General features: G+C 35.8%; 1 protein-coding gene across 3 annotated transcripts in view; it reads right to left on the bottom strand.

Moving 5' to 3' along the window:
* DLG2 (discs large MAGUK scaffold protein 2) overlaps nt 1-27123 on the bottom strand; it is a 2066111-nt gene extending 2038988 nt beyond the window's left edge. For all 3 annotated transcript variants that reach the window (XM_082410132.1, XM_082410117.1, XM_082410128.1), the window contains exons 1-2: nt 25340-27123; nt 10143-10274 (exon numbers count right to left, since the gene is read on the bottom strand). In XM_082410132.1, coding sequence (XP_082266258.1) covers nt 10143-10274; nt 25340-25358 — 151 coding nt within the window. In that variant the 5' untranslated portion in view covers nt 25359-27123. The remainder of the gene's footprint in view (nt 1-10142; nt 10275-25339) is intronic.
* Nucleotides 27124-27206: the final 83 nt, after the last annotated feature.

The raw sequence follows: 27206 nt of genomic DNA, 5'->3' as shown, positions 1-27206 counted from the left end.
GCTCCTATGGAATTTACGTTCTAGTGGAGAAAGCCATACAAAATGCGTAAACAAACAAAATTTCTCATAGTGATACCTACAATGACAAAAATAAAACAGGTAATGTGATAGATGTGACCTGGGGGTGGGATGGAGGTGAAGAGTGAGGTGAAAAGGCACTTTAGAGGCACGGAGACCTAAATGATGAGATAAGCGAGTAAGACAAAGATCTAGATAGAAAGGTACTCCAAACAAAAAAGAAGCATGTAAAGTGTCCTGGGGCAGCATTTAGGAACAGAGAGAAGGCCAGTGTGGCTGAAGTACAGTGAGTAGGGAAGAGTGGTAAGAGATGAGATGAGAGGTAGGCAGAGGTGATAGGGAACCTTACAGGTGAGAAGTTTGAATTTTATTCCAAGGATAATAGAAAACTACTAGAATGTTTCATTTAATAAATAGTATCTAAACATTTTTAAACAAACACATTACAATAGTATGAATTATACCAGTATACAAGTAATTCCTTATGATTTTACTGTTTGATCCAAATAACTATTTCAAAGTACTTATCACAGTTGTACTTATTTAATGTCTGTCCCCCTTATTAGACTATGAGCTCCATGAAAATAGGGTCCACATCTCTCTTGTGACTAAATCCCCAGAGCCTAACAGAGTATCTCTTAGATAGCAGGTGTTCAAAATAGATTCTGTCAAATGAAAGAAATTTAATGACGGACTATTCCATGGCAGACACTGAATTAGAACCAGTCCCTGCATTCAAGAAGCTCACGGTCTATTGAGGAAGACCAACATGTAAGCAATTAACAATAATACAACATACTAAGTGCTACACCAGAAATATGAACAAATACTAAAGGAATGTAAAAGAGAAAGTAACTAATTCTGCTTACTGGCAGGGAAAGTATTAAGGAAGTTTTTAACTAAGAATAAATATTCATTTCCTTGGGATAAATGTATAAACATTTATCCCATACATAAGAAAGAAGTCTATATCATGTTTTATTAATTTTATTAGTTCCACAGTTCAATAGAACATACACTCTATTGACAAAATTGTTTAACATATTATTACCATGATATTTTAAGACACCTTGAAAAGGCTTATTTCTAAAATAATCTTTTAGAAACTTCTCTATATTTTTGTTATTATGTATAGCAACTCCCTACGTCTTAAAGTTAAATTCAAGACAAAAATATTCATAATATTATTCTTCTAGCTATGGGAAAAAAATAGATGGAGAAGCCTATTGTGCTCTGCTTTTTTGCCAGCTACCATATATCAATGATACTGATCATCACCAGATTTTCATTTATTATGTACCTTAGCAGAAATTACCAGATGCTTTCATGCTCCCAACAAACTTTTGGGACTTCATTACCTTACTGTGTATCGAAGTCTAATATGCTATCAAAATAAATTAATTTTTTGCTATTTCAGTTATAGCACAAATAAAAACATCCTTCATTTTTAAAACAACCACCCTTATAAGCATCCATAGTACATAAATTTAGTTAAATGGTGCCATCTGGTGACATAAATACTGCAGCAAATATGCAAAGTCCAGAGCCAAGAATGACATACAATCCTCTTGATGGTACCCAACCTAAAGTGTCAAATTTAACTTAAGAAATATTTGATCCTACTTGACATGAAACACACAACTAATCACACTCAGTATGTGGCAGTTTAACAATGGGAATTATAAAGAATGTTTGGGCCACATTTTATGCTTACTACTCTTGTTTCTCAAGGGTACCCTCAAACTTATACAAGCCTTTAGAAGAGATTTAAGTCTAACGTGATGCTTTAGCCAACCCCTAGAGAACATTTTTAAAGCATAAATATCAAGAACATCTTGAACCCCTGTTTAAGTCACATCTACCTCCTCACTCTCCTTCTGATCTCTATGAATCTGTTTAATTGTCATCACCTAAAATGTCACTTCCCTAAGAAATCTTTCCCCGATTCCACTGCTAAGGTTAAGCTTCTCACGCATAGCATCCTCTACTTCTCCACTGTAGCATTTTCACAATTGTAAATATAAACTATTCGTGCAATTTTGTTTCATGCTTGTCTCTCCAGTTTTATATCTGGCACAGTGTTCAATAAATAATTTTGAATGAACAAAGGGATGTATGGATGATTAGATGGATGGATGGGGAAAAATGTCCTTCTCTATCCTCTTTTCTTACTCAAATCCTATCATTGACAAGACTCAGCTCAAGTTTACATGTTATATAAAATCTTCCCCAGCAACACCAACCTACAATAAACCCACACTTCTCTGAACTCCTACAGTTTGGTCTAGGCTCCAGAGTTTAGTCCTTGATTACATCCTGTCTTATATTTGTTTGTATATATGTGAATATTACCTTCCCAATTGACTTTAACACCCTTAAGGGTAGGAATTTGGTTTTTAATAATATCCACCTGCATATGCCCATGTAAATAGGCAAACACTTCATAAATACCTTGTTAATTATTATAACTAAATTGCAATAACTGAAATACCTGCATTCATTTTAGTGAAATGAGTATTCTAAACAAATAAGTAGGAACAGAGTAGACCTCGGTATTTAAGAATCTAACATTCACCGCTTTGACCAGTCAATAATTATTTAAATGTCCATAACATGCAGTAATTAAATGTGTTTCACAGGAGCACGTGCTTTGAGGCTGTGAGTGGCAGCAAGCACTTCCCTAGGGAGTGAGCCTCTCACTTGCCAACAGCAGCACCTCAATGCCGCTTATCTGCTGTTCTCTATCCATAGCCCCATAGGTAGAAACTACCATTAAGCATCCAAAGGGAAAAAAATCACTTAAATGTTTCAGATATATTATTGTCCTTTAAAAAGAAAATTAGATGCCGTAATGATATTCCTAAATTTATGGATCCTCAAAGTAGTCAAGATATATCCCAGAATGATAATGGCTCATTGTATTTCTTAAAGATCAAATCAAGTCTTTATAAAACCCAAGAATGAAGAAATGCCACTGTCATATTTTCCCAAATTTATTAATACTATTCACATACTATATTACTTTCCTTGAGTGGCCACATATCTAACCATTTAGAACATATGTTCTCAAACTTTAGCATGCCTCAGAATCACCTGGAAGGCTTATTACAACACTATTTGCTGCACCCTGCTTCCAGAGTTTCTAATTCAGTAGGTCTGGGGTGAGGCCCAAGAATCTGCAATGCTGACCAAATTCCCAGTGAGGCTGATGCTGCTGAGCCACGAACCACACGTGGGGAACCTCTGCTTTGGAGGATTGAAGTCGAGTTGTTCCAAATTTATATAACCATTTCACTATAATCTATAAAACATTCTTTGACTTTCTTACCATCAGGTGGCAAAAATTATACATTACAAAGACAAATCAAGACCAAAATAGCCATGATGTTTTCAAACAGATGTTATTTTGAAATAAAATATTACATTAGAATTACTATACTGAGAAAATATGTAGTTTTTTTTTTTTACTCAAACTAAAATCTGATAAAACTCCTATATAGATCAATTTGGTAATACTTATTACTATTATATTTAAATGATTAACTGATTGCATACCTAACATCTTTTTTCTCTCTACTTGATTTCTCTCACTTACCCATAAGGGCAAGGACTATCCTCTCCTCTAGAGTTTACTGTTGTATCCCTATTGCCTAGCACAATGTGTAATACATAACAGGTATTTTTTAAATAATTGTTGAATAAATGAATAAAAAATTTATTGCTGGCCTATTATTATTAAAGGTCCACATACTGGGGGTACAACTGTTAGTTAGATATAACGTCAACTCTCGAGCTACTCACATTCTACTGAGGGAGCAGAAATATATTCAGTTCATCATAAGTCAGTGTAATAAGTGCCTTATAGTAATATGAACAAAATGTTAAGAGACATAATGAAAGGGCTGGTTAAAGCTGCTAACAGGTAGGGACATGGTAGAAGGCTTCAACAAGGAGGTGATAAATCCTAATATGTAGTATATCTACTGTATCACCCCTATTGATAATAATTTCCAGTATCCATAGGGTTCTGCACTAAGCTTTATGAAGATAAAAAGTATTCTACTCTAATACAAAGTCTGACATGCAAGACTCCATAAAGCAGGATAAGTTCTTTTCTAAGATGTTGCTACTGGTAGACTTTTAAGGAAACTATCACTCTACTACCCATTCTCTTCTAAATCTTTCCCCAAAATTCCCCCTCAAACACTGCAGTGAAGTAAGAGGAAATAAAATTAGATAAACAAGGTTAACAAGATTTTAGAAGGGGTTGAAACCTATTAAATATACATACATAGTTCTGTCCATACTTGTACATAAAAGTAATGAATAAAGAATAAGACAATTTTTTACCATTGCAACAAAAAGAATAAAATACCTAGGAATAAACCTACCTAGGGAGACGAAAGACCTGTAGGCAGAAAACTATAAGACACTGATGAAAGAAATTAAAGACGATACAAACAGATGGAGAGATATACCATGTTCTTGGATTGGAAGAATCAATATTGTGAAAATGACTATACTACCCAAAACAATCTACAGATTCAATGCAATCCCTATCAAACTACCAATGGCATTTTTTACGGAACTAGAACAAAAAATCTTAAAATTTGTATAGAGACACAAAAGACCCCAAATAGCCAAAGCAGTCTTGAGGGAAAAAAACGGAGCTGGAGGAATCAGACTCCCTGACTTCAGACTATACCACAAAGCTACAGTAATCAAGACAATATGGTACTGGCACAAAAACAGAAACATAGATCAATGGAACAAGATAGAAAGCCCAGAGATAAACCCATGCACCTATGGTCAACTAATCTATGACAAAGGAGGCAAGGATATACAATGGAGAAAAGACAGTCTCTTCAATAAGTGGTGCTGGGAAAACTGGACAGCTACATGTAAAAGAATGAAATTAGAACACTCCTTAACACCATACAAAAAAATAAACTCAAAATGGATTCGAGACATAAAGGTAAGACCAGACACTATAAAACTCTTAGAGGAAAACATAGGAAGAGCACTGTTTGACATAAATCACAGCAAGATCTTTTTTGAACCACTTCCTAGAGTAATGGAAATAAACACAAAAATAAACAAACAGGACCTAAGGAAACTTCAAAGCTTTTGCACAGCAAAGGAAACCATAAACAAGATGAAAAGACAACCCTCAGAATTGGAGAAAATATTTGCAAATGAATCAATGGACAAAGGATTAATCTCCAAAATATATAAACAGCTCATGCAGCTCAATATTAAAAAAACAAACAACTCAATCCAAAAATGGGCAGAAGACCTAAATAGACATTTCTCCAAAGAAGACATACAGATGGCCAAGAAGCACATGAAAAACTGCTCAACATCACTAATTATTAGAGAAATGCAAATCAAAACTACCATGAGTTAGCACCTCACACCAGTTAGAATGGGCATCATCAGAAAATCTACAAAAAATAAATCCTGGAGAGGGTGTGGAGAAAAGGGAACCGTCTTGCACTGTTGGTGGGAATGTAAATTGATACAGCCACTATGGAGAACAGTAATGGTGGTTCCTTAAAAAACTAAAAATAGAATTACCATATGGTCCAGCAATCCCACTACTGGGCATATACCCAGAGAAAACCATAATTCAAAAAGACACATGCAGGGCTTCCCTGGTGGCGCAGTGGTTAGGAATCCGCCTGCCAATGCAGGGGACACGGGTTCGTGCCCTGGTCTGGGAAGATCCCACATGCCACGGAGCGGCTAGGCCCGTGAGCCACAACTACTGAGCCTGCGCGTCTGGAGCCCGTGCTCCACAACGGGAGAGGCCGCAACAGTGAGAGGCCTGCGCACCACGATGAAGAGTGGCCCCCGCTCGCCACAACTAGAGAAAGCCCTCACACAAAAACGAAGACTCAATACAGCCATAAATAAATAAATAAATAAATAAATAAATAGGTAGATAATAAATAAATAAATAAATAAATAAATAAATAAATAAATGACACATGCACCCCAATGTTCATTGCAGCACTATTTACAATAGCCAGGTCATGGAAGCAACCTAAACGCCCATCGGCAGACGAATGGATAAAGAAGTTGTGGTACATATATACAATGGAATATTACTCAGCCATAAAAAGGAACGAAATTGGGTCATTTGTTGAGACATGGATGGATCTAGAGACTGTCATACAGAGTGAAGTAAGTCAGAAAGAGAAAAACAAATATCATATATTAACGCATATATGTGGAACCTAGAAAAATGGTACAGATGAACTGGGGCAGAAATTGAGACACAGATGTAGAGAACAAAGGTATGGACACCAAAGGGGGAAAGCCGCGGGGGGTGGGGTGGTGGTGTGATGAATTGGGTGATTGGGATTGACACGTATACACTGATGTGTATAAAATTGATAACTAATAAGAACCTGCTGTATAAAAAATAAAATAAATTCAAAAATTTTTAAAAAAAGAATAAGACAATTTTCAATAAAGTATAAAAGCAAAGAACTTTTGTAGTACATATCTAAAAATGAACTAACTCATTATATTATTTAAATGGTTTTTACAAATAATTATGGTGGCCATACATATCTTTAAATTTCAAAGTAGATCTAGAAGGGAAGTATAAAAAGAAAAACATTCCATCTTGCTCCTTCATCACCTAAATGAAGGGTAAATAACCTAATAGATTGCCTTGAAAGTCTGAATGTTTTAGCTATGCTAAATGAAAGAGATCTAACTTAATTTGTAAAATATCATGGAATTCCAACTCACTTATATTCAAATTCTGAAGTGTTAATAATGCAATCATCATAAAACTATAATTATCTATTGGACAAAATATTTTCTTCAGTATTACCACAAGATGTCACCCTAAGCCTAACATCAAAGTGTGCAGCTTTGCTGTTTCAGGCATTTTTCTTCTTTTGTACATTAATGAACAGTAATTACTAACTTTTTAAAAGTTAAGGTGTTTTCTTTGTTTTTGTTTTAATTTATTTATTTTATTTATTTATTTTTGGCTGCATTGGGTCTTTGTTGCTGTGCGCGGGCTTTCTCTAGTTGTGGAGAGTGGGGCCTACTCTTCGTTGCCGTGCATAGGCTTGTCACTGAAGTGTCTTCTCTTGTTGCAGAGCATGGGCTCTAGAGCACAGGCTCAGTAGTTGTGACACATAGACTCAGTAGTTGTGGCTCACGGGCTCAGTAGTTGTGGCTCTCGGGCTCTAGAGCGCAGGCTCAGTAGTTGTGGCACACGGGCTTAGTTGCTCCGCGGCATGTGGGATCTTCCCAGACCAGGGCTCGAACCCGTGTCCCCTGCATTGGCAGGCGGATTCTTAAGCACTGAGCCACCAGGGAAGCCCTAAAAGTTAAGGTGTTTTTTTATACTTTTTGTTATTGGTAAATGGAAAGCCAAAACAAAGAATACAGGGACTAGAGAAGCAAGAAAGAAGAAAGTTAAACAGTTCATCACCCTACTTACTGTAAGAGAAGTGCATTTTACCCTTGGATTTTATTTTCTTCTTTGACTTTATTTTTAAAAATTTCTATAATGAGCATATATTATGTTTATAATCAAATAAAGTCATATTTTAAAAATGAAAAAAACAATACCTCTGCTATCACCCTCCACCCTATTATCACAGAACCCATTTATAAAATGCTTTTTTGTGCTATAATAATGGTCAAAGTTATGGAGACAGAATTCTGTCCTCAAGGATTATACCATCTAAGACGTACTAGTGTTTGCATTTTCTTTTTTAGGCATATGATGAAGTACCACAAAAGGAGGATAGTATTCATTTTCAAAGTGATGCTTTTCATCTATAGACAGAAGGCCTGGTTTCCTGGTCACTTGTAAATATTACAGCATATTCTGCAATAATAGTATTTTACTCTACTATCCATTTATGATGGGTTTTCTACACTATGATTCCTTTCTATTTCTTCAGATGAGATTCATGCAAGGTATTATTTCAACATACTGGCTACCTGAATACCAGAATAATGGGTGAAAGTCACTATCTTCCATCACTTGTAACAAAAAAAAATGGGGAAGGTAAGTTGATCAAAACAGAAAGCAAAATATAGAGCATAAATAATGCCCTAGTGCTTTGTGACCACCTAGACGGGTGGGATAGGGACGGTGGGAGGGAGACACAAGAGGGAGGAGATATGGGGATATATGTATATGTATAGCTGATTCACTTTGTTATAAAGCAGAAATTAACACACCATTGTAAAGCAATTATACTCCAATAAAGATGTTAAAAAAATAATAATAATGCCCTATTTGTCAATGGTTCCCTACTTATCCATTTATAAAGATATAATCCCCTTCAGGATGCACAGGGCTACATAGTTTTTCTTCTTTTGTGTCCTTAAAATTGCACAGTGAGACCAACTCAAACATTCAATAATAATAAATTAGTAAGCAGTATTTAGCAACCTACACAGGATTCAATAGAAAATTATGTTTTGTTGTATAGCACTGCTCCATTCTTCGTACTCTGGTTTATCCCAAAATGACTTAAAAGACCAGCCAAAGCAAATCTATCCATTCAAAGCTGGGCATCAGGATTACTTACATAACAGCTTTTTACAGATTACTGTTGCCTCCCATTTTATTACAGAAATTCCAGTTACACTACAGGCTTTTTGCCAAGATATTTATCACTCACTCAAAACAATGGCAAAATACAACTCTTTGTCATTCGTCTTTTTATTCCCCATGCAATGATGTTGCATTACCAAATGGTTACACTACCTTAGTAGAATTTTCTAAAGCATCCAACAATATTCTTCCTAAATAAAGTTCTCAAAAACTTAAACTCTCAAAAGTCATAGCCAATCTTATCTAAGCACATCATACAAATCTATTTAGAGGCATTGCCATTCTGTTAATGGCCTTTACTATTTATCAACTAGATAAAACTATTAATTTTTAATTGAGAAATTTGTTGCTTAAAAGTGTTCTCTAAAATACTATTCTCTAATGACAGGGTTTATTTAAATTCTGTAAGACTCCACTTAGAGCTGTTTTTATTTAATACCAGCTAAGATGATTATAGTTATTTGTGTCATTAATTCTTACCAGCCATATAAGAATATTTTAAAGAAATTAATCCACAGGCAATAATCCTATAAAGCTTTTTACTTCTATTTTTATTCAATAGACTGATTCTTAATTTTTCAAAATTTAATGGTTTTTAAAATTATATTCAAACCATAAAGTTATACTTTTGTCAATAAGTGTAGACATTCATTATAATAAAAACACAAATAAAATATTTTCAAGATTAACTCCCATAAATTCACATGTCTTGTTCCTATATCAATAACCATCAGACCTGAAAAATAATGTCTGGTAGATTCAATTATTTCTTTAAAATATGCTGTTTAAGTCCAGTAAAATCTATAGTGTAATTGAGTGAGTCTTTTTAAAATTCTTTAGTTAGTTGGTTGCTTTTGTTGAGGGGAGGTATTTGTTTCTATTTTTTGTTTAACTCTAAAAAAAGAATTAAAAATTATCTGCATAAATGCAAAAATGTATGTATAAAGACATACATAAATAAACCATAAATTCAAGAATAAGCAAAAGGTTAAACATTATATAGTTAGATTCATGAAACATTGACAAAGCACTGAGATTTTCATCAATAAACTTCTCAATTTGAATCATGAAATTTCTTAAGAGAAGCAAAAAAGATGAAAAAAGTTGTTTTTGTCTTAAGAAGAGAGTAAAACTAGAACTATGATTCTGAGTAGAATGTGACGCATCACTTTTTGTGTTAGGGAAGTCTTCCTCTAGAAGGAGGAAACTTCCTTCTTTAGCATATTTGTCCTCAATTTTTTGCAATAAGCTACTCCAGTTTTTTCCTGTGTAATCTTGTCTTCCTATATAGAACATTCTTTCAATATTTTTATTTTTATTAACATACACTTTATTTCTATTTTATAGAAGTTCTTTTTTAAGATAACCTTAAACAAGAAAATGGGGGAAAAAATCTTTTCTTCTACTTGATATCAAGAAAAATATTTCAGTTTTAAATTTGGTTATCAAGTTTTCTGACCACATTACTCAAACTCTTAAGCCCAATTCTGATCATTAAGATGATAAATAATTTTTTAATACATACCTAGCAAAGCTTGGAATAAGTTGCTCTTAAAGATACCCATCACCTTTTTAACAGCGTTTTTCAACTGCTGCTCCTCTGGTTTCCTTAATTTTTTGCAGTATTCTTCCAGTAATGATAAAGCTCGGTCAGTATCTGAAAAACATGATTTTAAAATTCTATCTTATGGTCTTAGAAAAATAATAAGCTAACATTTAACTATTCTATAGTTATATTCCTAATTTCATGACAAAATAATTTAATAAACTAATCATGAATTCCATAAACTATCTTTAAAATTGATAATTACAATGAACTCAATTTTAAGAACCCACTTTTATTTCTGTTGTCTTCCAAAAGAATCTGCAACTACGAAACAAAACAAAGGTCCGAATGGAATGCTGACCAATTGATATTCACATAGTAGATGAGACTCTCTCTTGTCAGAAAAAATTATCTTAAAATTGGTGACTTCCTACCAGAGAGTGTCCAGATTCCTTAACACAACCTTTGAGGCCTCCGTCCCATGATCTGTTTACAAGTTATATTTTCAGCCTTATTTCCCACTATATATTATTCCACCCCCTCCACACATACACACACAGTGCCCAAGTCACATTGGATTACTCACTTCCCCTCTCCACTTCCCAACACACACACACACACACACACAGTGCCCAAGTCATATTGGATTACTCACTTCCCCTCTCCACTTCCCAACACACACACACACACTTTCTCTACTTTTTCTCACCTCTGCACTCTTCTTTGCTCTTCCTGCTCCCTGTATTGGAACATCCTCCCCCATACCCCGATTCTCTCCCTTGAATCAGTGTGCTATATTGGAAAGCATTAATTGTCAGCTAGATCTGGGTCTGAAACCTTCTTACTAGCTGTGTGTGACCCTCAACAAATTACTTAACTTCTCTGAGCTTCAGTTTCCTCACAGGTAGCAGGATTAAATTACACAATACTTAATACAATGTCTAATGCATAGAAAGTAATCAAGTCAACTGCAAACCTATCTTCCCTTAATTTAGACCTAACTCAAATGCTCTCTATTCCATAAAGCCATTGCTGACAGTTAAAATTAATCACTGTCACCCTTCTTCCAAACCATTTTGCCTACACAAATACTGCAGGCATTCTTAATACATACTGTTATATTATGGCTCTTGATTACATGTCTTCATTGCCCGCAAGACAAAATATCCTTGAAAAAGTCACCAAAGTGACAGTGTCTTTGTGTGTAGTAGGTGAAAATTGTCTTTTTTTTTTTTTTTGGAAGTCAGAAGATTCAATTTTGTTGTTCCAACATGAAGATCTATTTGGAGAATGTCAAGTCACATATTTTTAACTAATAATAATTATGTACACCAAGAATACAAAATACAGTAACTGATTGATTTACTCAGACCTGAAATGCATTATGAGAAAAGGCAAGACTCATCTTAACCAGTAAACAACTGCTTTCATCATCAACCTGTGTTTTATAAAATTATGTTTGGAAAGCTTCTGAAGAAAACGGCAACAAAGTTCAGACCAGAGTCTTAAATATTACACTGATAATTTTCCTTTTTATGATTATATATATATCTTTATTTGTTCTCTCTGTTTGAGGAATTCTTATCCGAGGAACTAACAATATACAAACTTTTCATTTATAAGGCACATTATGAAAAGGGTTTCTTATGTGTATCATTTGGGATGAAAGACAACTGGAATTATCATTGGTTTTCCACAATTTCATCCTTTGCCCAGATTCTGTCATGAGTAAGAGTTTTACTTAGAGTCAATGTCACTTCCTTCAAAAGTCTCTTTTGGTATTCCTGGCACTTCTCCATCTGACCAGAGCTCTTCTCCTGTTACCTTATATTTTCAAATCATATGATGGATATTCATCAAAATTTCCATGCTTTGAGATTCATTCTTTTTCTTCCAGCTTTACTGAGGTATGATTAACAAATAAAAATTGTATATGTTTAAGGTGTACAACAGGAAGTTTTGATAATACATATATATTGTGAAATGATTATCCACAATCATTACTACAAAGACAATTGTCTTTGAATTTTAAAAGCCTTTCCCCCTTCAAATCTACCACTTTCACAGATTAAATACCAATTATAATAACAATAATTCATATTTATTGAGTACTTTATTTCATATCTTTCTCCCGAACCTTCCAATTCTTCTCCCCCACAGCCATTCTCAGCTGATGATCATGCTTTCTATTTTACGGAAAATCATAAGAGAACTTCCACAAGCTCCTAACATAACACCTACTGATTTATTTGTAACTGCACCCCTATATTCTGCCTCCCCTCCTCTTACTATGGATAAAATATTTGTGTTTCTCTCTAAGGCCAACTCCTCTACTTGAGCACCTGAGCCTAGTCTCTTTTGCCTACTCAAGGACATTGCTTCATCATCAACTGTTTTCCTCTGCATTCAATCACTCCCTTCAGCATACAAATCAACTGTATTATCAGTGATTTTTAAAAACTTTCCTTTATGCCTCATTCCTCTCCAACTAACTATAGTCCCCATTTCTCTGTTCCCCTCTAGAGCAAAACTCCTTTAAATTTCCCTTCATTCTTTCTTGAGACTACCCTAATCAGACTTTTCTTTCCAGTAATTCCACTAAAACTGCTCTTGCCAAGGTTACCTATTATATCCATCCTACTAAATCCAGTGGTCAATTCTCAGTTATCTCACTTGACCCATCAGCAACATTTGATACTGTTGCACTCTTGAAACATTTTCACTAGGCTTCCAAGCAGTGAATGCTGGTAAATGTTTAACAAACCAGCTCTCCAGGTAAAAAAAGAAAATGTCAAACTTTAACTTGTCAAAACTGAACTCCAGATCTTATCCACCACCCCGATCTGCTTCCCCTGCAATGTTCTCCATCTCTCATCCTTCCAGTTGTTCAGGCCAGAAATCGCTGGAGTCGTCATTCATTCTTCTTCTCTCTCTACATCTAATCCATCAATAAATCCTGTTGGCTCTAACATCAAATTACATACAGAATCCCATCACTTCTCACCACCTCCAGTGCTACTACCCTGGTCCAGACCATCATCTATCCCCTGCATTAATGAAATAACCTCTTACAAGTCTACATGATGTCACTTTTGCCCTCCTACAGTCTTTTCTAAACACAGCAGCCAGGAAGATGTTTTTAAGTCAGAAGTCAGATAGGATCACTCCTCAACTCAAACCCTCCAGTGACCCCCCATCTCACTCGACAAAAGCCTCCCTCTCCGATTTCAGCTTTTACACCTCTCCTTCTGCTCGTCTACTCCAACCACAGTGGTCTCTGCTCTTTCTCAAATACATCAAGAACCCTCCTACCACAGGGACTCTACACTTGCCATTCTGCCTAGACATTCTTCCTTCAAATATCCATGAAGCTTACTACTTCACTTCTTTCACATCTCTGCTCATATGTCACCTTATCAATGAGGCCTTCTCTCATACTCCTATATAATATAGCTTACTCCCTTAAAAGAAGGGAGAATTTCAATAAGCAGTAATGAATGGAGAAGGACATTGTGTAATTAGTTCTTTTTTGTCTTTTGTTTTTTTTTTCTTTTAATTAGTTCTTTTTTTACCTAAGAAGGATAGAAATATAAAAATGAAAATGGATGCACAGGAGCTCTCTCCAATTTTAAAATAAGACATATATTAACAAAAGATGGTGTTATAAACATATCCTAGTACGTGTGTATAAACCTTTAATTTTTAAAAATGCTTTGATACTTTACCTGATATAATATTTTTAACAACTCTTTGAATCAGGGACAAATATTTGAATCCCCATTTTGTCAACAATTAAACAATCAGCTGTTTCCCTGAAAAGAGAGTGGCTTACTATACCTGAGTTTCTAACGCATTCCTAACCACTAATGTAAATAATCAACAATGTCATAATTATAGTATACCTCTCTCAGTTCTCATATGTATCTTTGGGCGCTAGTTATCTGATTATCTATACTGCTTCAAGCTTTAGCCTTTCTCATTCTTTCATTTGTTAAACAGATAATTTTTAAAAGTCTAAGTGCCAGGCATTTTTTCTTTTTTCTTTACAATTATAATTCTTTTTCCTCTGTGAAAAAGATGTAATTTTGTAGGTACTCACTTATTCTGAGATTTTTTTCCCGTGAATGGCAATTCTCAAAAATGTATCAATAGCATTCTCATAATCACATCCACAAATATAATTTGCTACGTAAGGGGACTTTCACTAATTCATTCAACATATATTTATTGAGTGACTACCCAGGGAAGACACTATTGATTCAAAGCAGCTAGATGTTCTCTAAACCAGCAGAGCTTATTATGCCTCTCATCTCTGTATGAGAAAAATCTGACACATAAAACAAGATGGTAGAATATAGGAAAAAACAAATGGTCAAATACGGTCAAGTCTATCTTAGACAACTTAGGCTTTTGCATGCCAGCATCTAATGCTGGAATTCTGGCTGCCCTTTTACGCTTCTTTTGATTATCAATAATGATCACTACATAGTGTCAATTCCATTTCTGATTAAATTCTTATTTCTGATTCATGAAAGGTTGAATTCGAAGGTAATCTAAAACTAGATACCTATACAAAGATGATAAATTAAGCAAAAAAAAAAAAAAAAAAAGATGACAAGGATCTTGTTATACGAGTCAAAGATCCCTAGCTAGATGTTGACTACTTGAATAAAGTGGAAAGTTGAGATAATCATCCAGGTAAGTCAGGATGAATACTTTAATTGATGTTCAAATTAAACCAGGTATTAAGTGGAGATTTTTTTCACCTGAATGGCCTCAATTTTCCTATTTTCTTTGTTAAAGGAAATCTGTATTCATATGACTCCTGAGTCTACTGAAAGGATGAAACTAAATCTGGAATACCTGAAGGCATATACAGGAGGAAATAGGAGGGAAATCTTCTTTTTTTTTAATTTCCCCTTAGTTTTTAATTTTTTAATTTTTAATTAATTTATTTTTTTTGGCTGTGCTGTGCGGCATGTGGGATCTTAGTTTCCTGACCAGGGATCGAATCCCTGCTCCCTGCATTGGAAGTGTGGAGTCTTAACCACTGGACCACCAGGGAAGTCCAGAAATCATTTTTTTAAATAAAAAATTTTTGCATGAAATACGCAATCCAAAGGATATAGTGAATGTTACATAACTGGAATTATAGGTAATCATGTGTGTTAATTAAGCTTCAACTCTTTTGTATTTGGTTTAAGAATAGCATTACCAAAAAGTTACAAATAATTTGGGACAGGTGATTTAAATTTGAAACAGCAAACGGCAATACTGCTAACAAATGAAATTTTAGAAAGAGAGAAAGGATAACATAAAATTATTTGCCACAACAAAAAATAAAAGGAAGAATTATAGAACATGTGATGGTATTGTTCAGAAAACTAAGATCAAAGTGTAATAGAGGAAAGGGTAAACTAAATACACAAATCATTTAGAATACTGAAATTCCTTTAAATAAATTTATGTAACATTTTTACAGTTTAGAAAGAACTTTCACATGCATTATCTGATCTGATTCCCACCACTGAGAAGTCATATTGCCTATTTTACATGAAACTGAAATTCATAGTGGCTTGTCCAATCACAGAACTACTGAATAACAGATTTGGAGCTTAATCTTAAAGCTTCTGATTTCAAGTATAGTGTTCTCTCCACAGTACCACCCTTAATCCTCCAGAAACAGAGTTGAGCATATTTCTGCGGAAAAAAAATAAAACTTGACCAATCAGACATAATTTTATCACTGAATTTTAGAATCTAGGGTTATATGTTGAATCTCTTATTTTTACATGTGTTTATTAATATAAAAATTATATTTATAACATGTAAACTAAAATGGTCCTACCTTTAAAACCTGATAGAGATAAAAAGTTCTTTCATTCATTAATCAAATATTTATCTTACTATGCTCTAGACACTGGGAACTCAACACTGAACAAGATAAATATTCTACCCTCTTAGGGATTTCTTTTGTCAGAAAGTAAAGATAATTAAATAGAAAATTTAAACAAAGTAAAAGATTAAAATAGAGTGGGGTCATGCTATGATGAGGTACCAGGGGCCGTGAGAACAGAGAAGTAAATTGATGCCATACAGACCATGCTATGTTTGGCCTTATACTGAAGGAGGAATAATAAGCCATGGAAGATTTTTTAATAAAGATGAGCATGACCATTTTTTAAAGTTTTAGAAAGATCATCCTAACTACGGTGTGATATATATCAATTGAAACAAACAAAAATGATTAGAGTTTTTCCCTCTCTCATGCCATTTCAAATGAATATATGCAACACTGAACAGTTTTTGATCATTATTTACAATATAAGACATTATGACTAGCAAATAAAAATATTTTATTAGGAAGCACTTATATGTGCTTAATTCTTATTATTGACATTATTGTTCTTGTTATTTTGTAAATTAAGATATTCATATGAAAATAATAAAATGATGAATGCCAACAGAAAAGTTATCCTTGTACCAGGTCTTTAAAAAGAAGCTTTTTTAATATTAAAATATACAGTTCAAGGTGATACATCAAAGGTGTCATTTTATTGCTAATAAAATTAGCTGGCATTTTTTGAGCAATGCTAAGCATTCTGCAGAGATCACCTTATATAATTTTCACAAGAACCCCAAGAAATACTACTATACACATTTTGCAAATGAGGAAACAAACTGAGAGAAATGAAATAACTTGCCCAAGGCTACACAACCAGTGTTGGAACCAGGGTGTAAACCATGGTCTATCTGGCACCAAAGCCCATACTTTTAAGTATTATGCCATGCTGAAACGTAACTTACTGGGAAAGGATCAGTGTTTCTTTTTTCTTTAATTGTCCTTAGCTATTATACTATACTTCCAGCCCACCCCCTCCCAAAAAATTTTTTTAAATAGACTTCAACAAACACCTGTTGATAAGGCTATTTCCCCTATTGACACAAAAAGATATTAATATGAAATGGTGAATTTATATTACTACCTTTCAGATAAGTCATGCTTTCACAATTTCTATAGAATTGTTGAAGAGAACAATGGGAAAAGTACAAGGTTAAATAGTAATAAATAGAAAGAAAGAAGATAGTAAATTGCATCTTCAGCTGAATACTGAAATATGCCTTATTCCAGTTGTAACAAACTAGAAAAAGAAAATGAAAAAATAGGTAAAACTTGGAATTTAAATTGTGGGGAAAATGTATGGCCAGACTTAAAGCAGATCTAAAGACTGCAATCATTTTGTAAATATTGGATGGTTTACAGATTACTTTAGCAACATTGAAAGAGAAGAAATACTCATAAGAAGCATTATTCTATTCTAAAAAAAAGCACAGTGCGGCATTTCCTTTCTGTAACCAGATGTGTACATGCCACATCTGGGTAGGCTAACTCCAGAAGCTGACCAGGAAGCTGAACCCAGACAACTGATGGAAGGAGACAACTTTCCTCTGAACACAACTTTCCTCTTCCTTGGACCAAAAAAAAAAAAGAAAGAAAGAAAGTATTCTGATAAGCATTTGTATAGCACTTTCCTATTCCCAAAACAATTTCCACATGGGCTAGATATTTTTCTTTGATTGTCTCAATAATCCTAAGAGTTGGATATTATTAGTGCAGTCATGTCTTAAGATGAGGAATTTGAAGCTCAGTCTGTTGATCTTCTTTAGATAACTTATTCAGCTAATGGTAAAGACAGGATTCCGTCCCAGGACTCTCCTCCACTGCACCATGATGCCATTCATTTGTTCAAAGAATACCTCACTCATACAGTAGAAAGAACATTGGATGAGCTTCCTGTCCTAATTCTATCACTAACTTTATAAAAGTGAAGTTAATATATATTATCTTATTTGATGGGGAAAAGAAAATATATGGGGGGGAAGTATTAAACCCCTTTTAGAAAAGGAAACTGAGGTTCAGAAAGATGATATGATTTTCACAAGGTCACCTGGTGGCATTATCATAAGAAGGCATGTGAAGAAGTACCTGTGCGAGGCTGGCACTTTGAGATGTTAATTTCTTCTCTCCCTAAATGTTCCCATTTCCTTTCTTCTCATTCAAGCTGGTAACTGGTTTTGTACTTTATTGCCTCAGGGGAGGTATGTACCAGGACAGAAAACCAACGGGATTTTAAAGTTATCCCAGTGTTGCTTTCCAAAAGCCTAAACCCTCCAAATAAAAGAAATGTTTGTTTCAGAGATGAAAGAGAGATTCTCAGGTACATGCAGAGACAGGGACATCTCCTAGCCCCTCCCCAGTCTAGAAAGAGATTTTCTCAGTTGAAAAATAAGAGAAGTTTTTGGATCCCAAGGCAGCAGGTATCTAGGCTCTGCTTCCTGGCAGCATTGCCTGAAAGGCAGAAAGACCCCAGAGAGGAAAAGCATCATTATGCAGCTAGGAAAACAGAAACACAGAAATTCTGGGAAAAAAACATTTAAATACATGTCTTAGAAGTAGCAATTGTTGCCAGACCAGAAAGAACCATCTAGACACAACAACTCATGCCTCAGAGGTAAACTGTTGTATATAGATGATCAATGACCAGAGTATACCCCCATTCCAGATGGAACCCTACCATAACCCCACGGAAGTAGGAAAAAACTCAAAAAGGACTGGAGTGATTCTGCCCACAACTTAGTAATCAAGAGTCAAAAATAAAGTTGAACTATAGAAAATAAATGGATATTTCTTACACACCTAAATTTATAGACTGAGAGTCCAGCTCAGTGATTATCAGATCTTGTCCTTCCTCCTAGAAGCCACGTCTTCTGACTACTGGTCTAGGTTTTTCCCACAATATCACTGCTATTGAGGATTATAGGGACATGATTCAAAGAAATGAACATGACACGATGTTAATCCCAACATACACAGTGAAATTGCCTGTGTCCATATCTGTCTCCCTAATAAATTTTAAGCATCATAAAGGCAGACACCGAATATCATTTGCCACTGTAAATCATGCACCTAGCACAGTGCCTGGTACATAGCAGGCACTCAATAAATCTTTGTTGAATGGATAAATGATGGAATAAATAAATAGAAGGAAAGCTATTTCCTTAAATACATACCCAAGTTTACCTTTTAAAATAATTTATAGTTTATTACCTATAAGGTATTTTAAATAGTACAGAACCTAACAGGTTTATTTCAAGTCTCACCACACTTTCAATGGTAAAGATGTCACAACTCTCCAAAATGATAGGCCCCCTACAGAAGCCTCAGAGTCTTACTCTAACAGAATTAGGGCCCTAATGGCTAGCAAGATGTGTCATCAGCAGCAATGGGATACATAATCTTACTTATAATCTTTGAAAGATTTAACTTAATTCATTTTCACAGGAGTTTCTACTTTATATCATTTCCTCTTGATTTTAAATCCTAAAACAAATGAGGTCAGGAGAATTGTTTCATAATAGAGGCAATTTGGCCATAATTCTTGAAATAGCTTTGAAAAACTCACTAAAAACTGAACCTATGCAGAAAGCTTACTACTTGGAATTTGGAATGACTGACTGGACAGAAGAGACTGGGTAACTCATGATCCTCTGCTGACAAAGCAACCTACATTGAGGATACAGAGCCCTCGTGCCTTGACTGCTACAAACTCCTGAGCAGGAATTATAGCTGGGGTACAAGTGCTCTTGCTCCAGTAAAAAAAAAAAAAAAAGATTTTATACATCTTAGCATTATACTCAAAAATATTCTATCATCACTGACATGGTTACACAATAAATATTAAGAAATAAGGGCGTATAGGGCTTCCCTGGTGGCGCAGTGGTTGAGAATCTGCCTGCCAATGCAGGGGACACGGGTTCGAGCCCTGGTCTGGGAAGATCCCACATGCCGCGGAGCAACTAGGCCCGTGAGCCACAGCTACTGAGCCTGCGCGTCTGGAGCCTGTGCCCCGCAACAACAGAGGCCGCGACAGTGAGAGGCCCGCCCACCGCGATGAAGAGTGGCCCCCGCTTGCCGCAACTAGAGAAAGCCCTTGCACAGAAACGAAGACCCAACACAGCCAAAAATAAATAAATAAATAAATAATAAAAATAAAGGAATTCCTTTAAAAAAAATAAAATAAAATAAGAGCGTATAATGAGAGTATATAATTAAGAAAGAAGAGCATTCTTATAGTTTACTGAATGCATTGTTATAGAAGAGTGACGGATTAATTGACTGATTGGCAAAGGCATAAATGAATTGAATGTCTTAATCTGATGTTTTAAAAATCCAATATTTTGTGTACATATTCTCACTGACTAGACTCTTCCACCCAAAGATGTAACCAATCATAGGCCTAAAGGAGAGATCAAATATTCTATCATGAATGGAGCACTTGGGCAGTTTCCCAAAAACCTAACAGTTCAAATATTTTATGGTGTAAATTCATTAGCATATCATTTGCAACATTCCCAATACATAAAAATTGTAAAATAAAATCAATTAACAGATAATTTTAACACTATGCCTATTGTTTGCTTCATAACATACTCCTAATCAGTAGTTGAATACAAAGAGTATTCTTCTATTTCTCTCTCCAGAATGTTCTCTCTTTATGCCTCCTGGATTGATGAATATTTTCCAACATCAAGACTCTATGGCTTGATGTAGAGAACAAACATATGGACACCAAGGGGGGAAAGTGGCAGGGGGGCGGTGGTGGTGTGATGAATTGGGAGATTGGGATTGACATGTATACACTAATATGTATAAAATAGATAACTAATAAGAACCTGCTGTATAAAAAAATAAATTAAATTAAATTAAAAATTAAAAAAAAAAAAAGAATCTGTGGCATCATGATTTTCAACAATTCTCTCAACCAAGGTCAAGATGTCCCTTTTGAGGGATTTTAAATCTAAAAAAATCTTTAGTAAGTTATCTTACTTTGACTTACAGAAATTACACAAGTTTGAAACCTGCCTTTTCCCATCCCTCTCTGGGGCTTAACTCTTTTGAGTTCTACTGGCTCAGAAAAAGAAAAAGCATGAAGTTTTTTGAAATTGAAAAAGCATCTGAATATAATCCTGGTATGGCAAACACAAAAGTTCAAACAAAAACTTGGTGAAGTACGTACAGAAGGGATAAAATAGCTACTCAGGTGTAGTCAATAAATTTAGGTACATGTTTTCCCCTTTAGAGAACCTAAAAAAAAAACTTAGTAATTGAAGAAAAGCTAGAGATAGAGAGTATGCTCAGATGCTCAGATAATTAAAGGCAAATATAAACTAGTGAGATCCTACAAAAAAGAAGTTAAGCCACAAAGTGCAGGAAATAGATAATGAAAGAAATTTTTAAATGAGGAAAAATTAAACATAAGAGTTATAAGTTCCCTTCCAGAGAGTGGGAAAAAAAGAAAAACAGAAATGACACTTTTATGAAGTATACAGTCAACCAAAAGGAAAGAGTGTAAACCCAGGAAACAACAATCTCAATTTCACAAATGTCCGTAAGATACATGGCAATATCATGTCTTGGGATTCTAATCACACAACATTCTTCAACTTCCTTTAAAAAGAACAATGTCAAAACATGTGAATTATGAAAATGATAGTGTTTAAGTTTCAGTACATGGTATACATACTCTATTATATGGCTAAAAACAGTTGCAACAGAAGAATTCAAAGGAAATAAAGTGTCATGTAAATTAATAACATCAGATAGACTTCTATACCAATTTAAAAGAAGAGCAGAATAGGACAACTTTTTAAAAACACAAATGAAATAAACATCAACCTCAAAGTATTAAAAGCATTGATTTTTTTCACATATTTAATGACAGTGAAGAGAACAAAAAACTGCTCAAAAAGGAAACTGCAATGTACTAAAAAATTCTGTTCAAGTATATTTTATCACTAAAACAGCAACTTTCTGCAAAAACCACAGGGGAGAACACAACTATCGTTAACTTTTATTTCTTGCATTAATCCAACATGAAATCAGATCAATTCACAAGTCTGTTGAAATAGCCCCTTACTATACATCATGACCTTGCATCATATCAGAGAATGCTGATACAACTTATCTTGGATTGGCCCTGAATTTTCAGAATTTAAAACAGGTCAAAGATATCATAAAGGCTCAGTTGGGAGCAAATCAAGTTACAACTGTAGAAAAGAGAATCCTGAATGAAAAGCGACTGTTGGGAGAAAAATATCTCTGAAGAAGAAATGATGAGTGTTCTGTTGATAAAACTGAGATCTATAAAAATGTGAAGAGTGTGAGGTAGAAGAGGTAGGAAGTAATGTCATAAAGCAAAACAGCACTGAATATAGCAGTTTTGGCTTACCTAAGAACAATCAAGAATAGCACCTAAAAATGTACTTAGGGACTTTCCCGGTGGTCCAGTGGTTACAACCCTGTGCTTCCACTGCAGCGGGCCGGGGTTCCATCTCTATTCAGGGAACTAAGATTCTGCATGCTGTGAGGTGCAGCAAAAAAAATATATATATATATACTTAGATGTCACATCCATTCCCACTTCCTACCATGCTTACATGTTACCAATCAGAGAAACTACTCTCTACTTTTACAATAACATACAAAATATATAACAAGTGAGAAATATGTCTTATGAAAATTTCTTATTGTAATAAGAATATATTCAACAATGAATAAACACTTGGCTCTATGAGGATAGTTATCGTTTAAGATTACATAAAGCCTAGCTTCCATCCTATCTACCACATGCAACAATGAAGAAAGAAAAAAGAGGGACTTCCCTGTTGGCACAGTGGTTAAGAATTCGCCAGCCAATGCAGGGGACACAGGTTCAAGCCCTGGTCCGGGAAGATCCCACATGCCGTGGAGCAACTAAGCCCGTGCACCACAACTACTGAGCCTGCGCTCTAGAGCCCATGAGCAACAACTACTGAGCTCACGAGCCACAACTACTGAAGCCTGCAAGCCTAGAGGCCATGATCCACAACAAGAGAAGCCATCACAATGAGAAGCCCGTGCACCGCAACGAAGAGTAGCCCCCGCTCGCCGCAACTAGAGAAAGCCCGCGCGCAGCAATGAAGACCCAACGCAGCCAAAAATAAATAAATAAATTTTTAAAAAATACAAAAGAAGCACAAATATTTAAAAAAAAAAAAAAAGAAAGAGAAAAGATTCAAGATGATAGAGGACTGTGCTCTCTGCAGAATAAATCTAGGTTATACTTCAAAGTATTTGTTTTACTTATAGAAACAGTACAGATAGTAAGCTTAGCTAATTAAAAATATAATGTACATGTCATAACTTGTTTGGTTAGTTGTCTATAATATTTTAAAATATATATCTTAATACTAACAGTTTTAAGAGATTTTTAAAAAGATAAGCTGTTTCTCTAGATTAGTTCATGAAGTAAATTACATAATGCATATACTTTAGTAATATCCAAATATGTACTTGTTAATTAGAACTTTGTACTTTATTAGAACTTGTTGATTCCTTAAAAAATTAGACCCACTACAAGCAACCCATTGGTAAAGAATAAGAGAAGAGGAAGGAGGGAGGGAGGAAAGAAAAGGAGGGAAGGAAGCAGGGAAGGAAATAAATTATTTCTCATAAAGTATGGTTTTCAATAATGTATTGGCAATTTTTGTAACTTCCTTTAAAGGTAGGAACTTTTTTTAAAAACTCAGTCTGTTGGGTTTAGAAATCTTAAGTTCACCCTGCTTAGTTAAGTTATATCTAGAACATCAATGCCTTTCCTCCGCCTCCTTGCCAGATACCTTTTATCCCTCTCTTTCTCTCTCCCTTTCCTCTCTTCCTCTTCTCTCTGTCTCTGTCACACACACACACACACACACACACACACACACACACAATGTGTTTAATTCAATTACTAGTTGAAAGTAAGTCCAAAAGGGACACTAACTAGAGCACAATAAATGGTAGAAAGAATAAAAATACACCCCAAGCTAAATAAGTCAAAGAGACGTATCCTTTATTGGCTACATTCCCCCAAATCATTCTTGTTCCAAATAAACCAATTGTGTCAGGTATGGACAGGTGTAGCTCCAAAATCTCAAGGAGAGTTTACTTCTCTCAGTGATATTATGGAGGAGAGCAGGAGAAGGAAACAAGCCCAGTCTTAAATTCCAGCATACAAAGGGACATTTCTAGGTGTTTCAGAGGTTTTATATATCATTGTCCTTCTCTACAGACAGCAGTTGGGTAAAGAATCTCACTGATTATAAGTTTCCTCAATACACCTTCCAAATCCACAGGTAGGATTAAACATCATGCAGAGCCAGGCTGCACCTTAACCTTCACACTAAGCTTTAGTTTCAGACTGTAGCAACTCACATAAATGGTCAACATTTGGATCTATACTAGTCCACTACAGTAGAGTTCAAGGGTATTGATACACATTTTAGTTTAAAACTCTTTAAAAAACTCCTCTATAGTTGATCTGGTCTTCTATAAAATGTCAAAAAACAAAAAACAAAAAACACCAGCTTCTCCAGGATCCTTAGGTGAACAAGGTTCACCTGGGGTAGATCTAGGCTAAAGTGAATCCCAAGGTGTGACCTATAATAAACTATACTTCAGGAACCTTCCAGATCTTGATCAGTGGGGGTGGGGAGTTAGGTGTTTACCTCATTTGCAGAATTTGCCAATCATGTTACTGGATAATGTATACATCTGGAAAAGCACAACAGTTACCAAAGTGGTGCTTTATCACAAAAGTGAAGATTTCCACTAGAGTAAACCCAAACATGAAAGCTATTTTTAATAAAAGATAAATAATAAATCTATAATTGCATTCACTACAAACAACTTTATCTTTTACAACTATGTAATTTGCTTGATAAATATTAAATCCATGAGGAAGAGCTGCACTGTACAGGTTTCTTTTTTAAAGACTGTGTAAAAGTAACCTTTAACAAGCTAAGAAAGCAAGCTAAAGAAAATCCCAAATCTGTGGTATCAAATTTACGCTGATTACAAATGGTGATTTATACCACCTGATTTACGAAACCATAAACGCCTATAATTAAATACAACAGTCCTACTTGGTTTTCATTTAGTAAAGTAATATTACTGAATGATGTACCACAGAAAAGACATCATTACAATAACTACATCCCAAGGAAAATTCTACTCTCAAATGGACTACAATTTAAACTGCAAATAGCAGAACCAAGAAAAAGGAGAAACATATATAGAAAGCCTCATAGCCCACCTTTCTTCTTGACTGGCATTCTTGGGTCTTTCCACTGCCACAGGATTCAAGATCTCTTTTCAGGTCTCAACTTGATCCACCTGGATGGAGGCCAAGAGCCAGGTAACTGTTGCAAACCACTTCACTGTTTTAAATCCAGGCTGTCTTCTCTTTCAAATAAAGAAAAAATGATGTATTTTTTCCACCAACTTTGACAGTGCCCACGGAGTTTAAAGAAAAATAGCTTTTGAGTTTTGCAAGTTTTTCAATGTTTATAAAACATTTATTCTGTTTAAAAAGAAAATTATTGTAAGCATAGAAAACATTATTAAAACTCCTCTTCAGGCAGCAACATTTTTGGAGTTCGATGACTAACTCAATTAAGGCACAAACCAAATTTACACAGCTGTCTCATTACTCAATACATGATCAAAGATGAACTGGTTGATGATAAAAACCCTCAATTCTTCAGAGAAAAATTTAAAACCCTCACCCCCAAAAAATACTTTTAAAAACCTCTTTGACTCTAGTCTCTAAAAAAGGTGGGTGAGTTTGGACAGTTTTCTGGGGCAGAACACAGACTGAAAGGCCCCTTTCTATTCACTGGACCAGAAGTTCCGGATCTCACCCCCTCAGTAAGACAGGATCCAGCTTGCTGTCACTTTCATTTTTTTTCTTCTGTGCTCTCCAAGCCCCTCAAGCTTGATCCTTAATGCCCCCTCTGATTCTGATCCTCCCACGTATTAACCGAGAGGATTGAAAAGAAGGAAAGCAATCCCCTGGCATGGAGACATTAAAGTGACAGTGCTACTCAATGGGCACTTGATGCAGGATGAGTTGGCGAAGATTTCTTCACACTGGAGTCATTCACATCATGCCGTCTCTTCGCATCCAAGCAGCTCCCTATCCGGCGAGGAAAAACACTGAGACTGTTCGAGACAAGTCAAACCTTCCCCCAAAGGTGTTTTCTGAGACGCTGTAGTAGTATTAGGCATGTGAGCATAAGCTGTGCAAACAGTTCGCGGTTTCCTAAATGAGAGAGTTCGGCCGCTTGGCTTCCACATCCACCCTTTTTCCCTCAGTCTCTCTCCAAACTACCCACCTTCCTTTTGCAGAAAAAACAAATCTCTCTGCTACCGCCGGCCACCCCTGCCCACACCCCGTTCTTATATAGAAGAGCACAGAAATGTCCTGCACCCTCCACGCGATGAAGTGTTTCCTCAGGCAGGAGAAACAGCAGCACTAGAAATTATATAACTCTCGATTTTGGCTTCTCTAAGACATGGAGACTGGAGGGTCGCGGGGTGCTGGTCTGGGAGATACTGCTGGGCACTGAACGCGCACAAAAGGGCGCCAGGCGTCCTCGCAGCGCCCCCCAACCCGAAACACCGGCTGGTAAGGGGGTCTTCTCGGGGAGCGGGGGGGGGGCAAAATTCTCTCCGGTCTCTTTCCAAGCGAGGAGAAAGGATGGAATATGAGGGGACTAAAGATTGAGGAGGGGAGTCTGACGGCTGTGAGGGGAGGAGGCTAGTCGGGGCCGCTCTGGCAGCCGGTTGGGGGCTCTAGGGAGGAGGTGCCCGAGAAGCCGGAGCCGTAACACACGGGCCAGGCCAGAGGGGCAAGCACCCTGAAGGAGGGAAAGGGGCTGGGCAGCTCGGCCCCAGCTAACGGAGGTGCCCTGAGGAGAGGAAAACGCGCAGCGACATCCCTGCGCTCGGACCGCCCCCACGTTCCCCTCAGAAGGCGAAAAGAGGGAGCTAGGCTAACAAATTAAAGAGAAGGGAATACGGGCCTGGCAGGGGGGCGGGCCCATGGGAGTCTGGACCTCCTGGAAGCCAATGAGCGGCTCCAGTTTCTGGACGCCGGGCCCAATCACAGCCAGGATGGA

The sequence above is a fragment of the Balaenoptera physalus genome (assembly GCF_965194825.1).
Source record: "Balaenoptera physalus genome assembly, chromosome: 10".
NCBI classification, from domain to species: Eukaryota; Metazoa; Chordata; class Mammalia; order Artiodactyla; family Balaenopteridae; genus Balaenoptera; species Balaenoptera physalus.
Note: the sequence above shows the minus strand (reverse complement) of the source record. Positions and strands in the feature narration are given on the sequence as shown.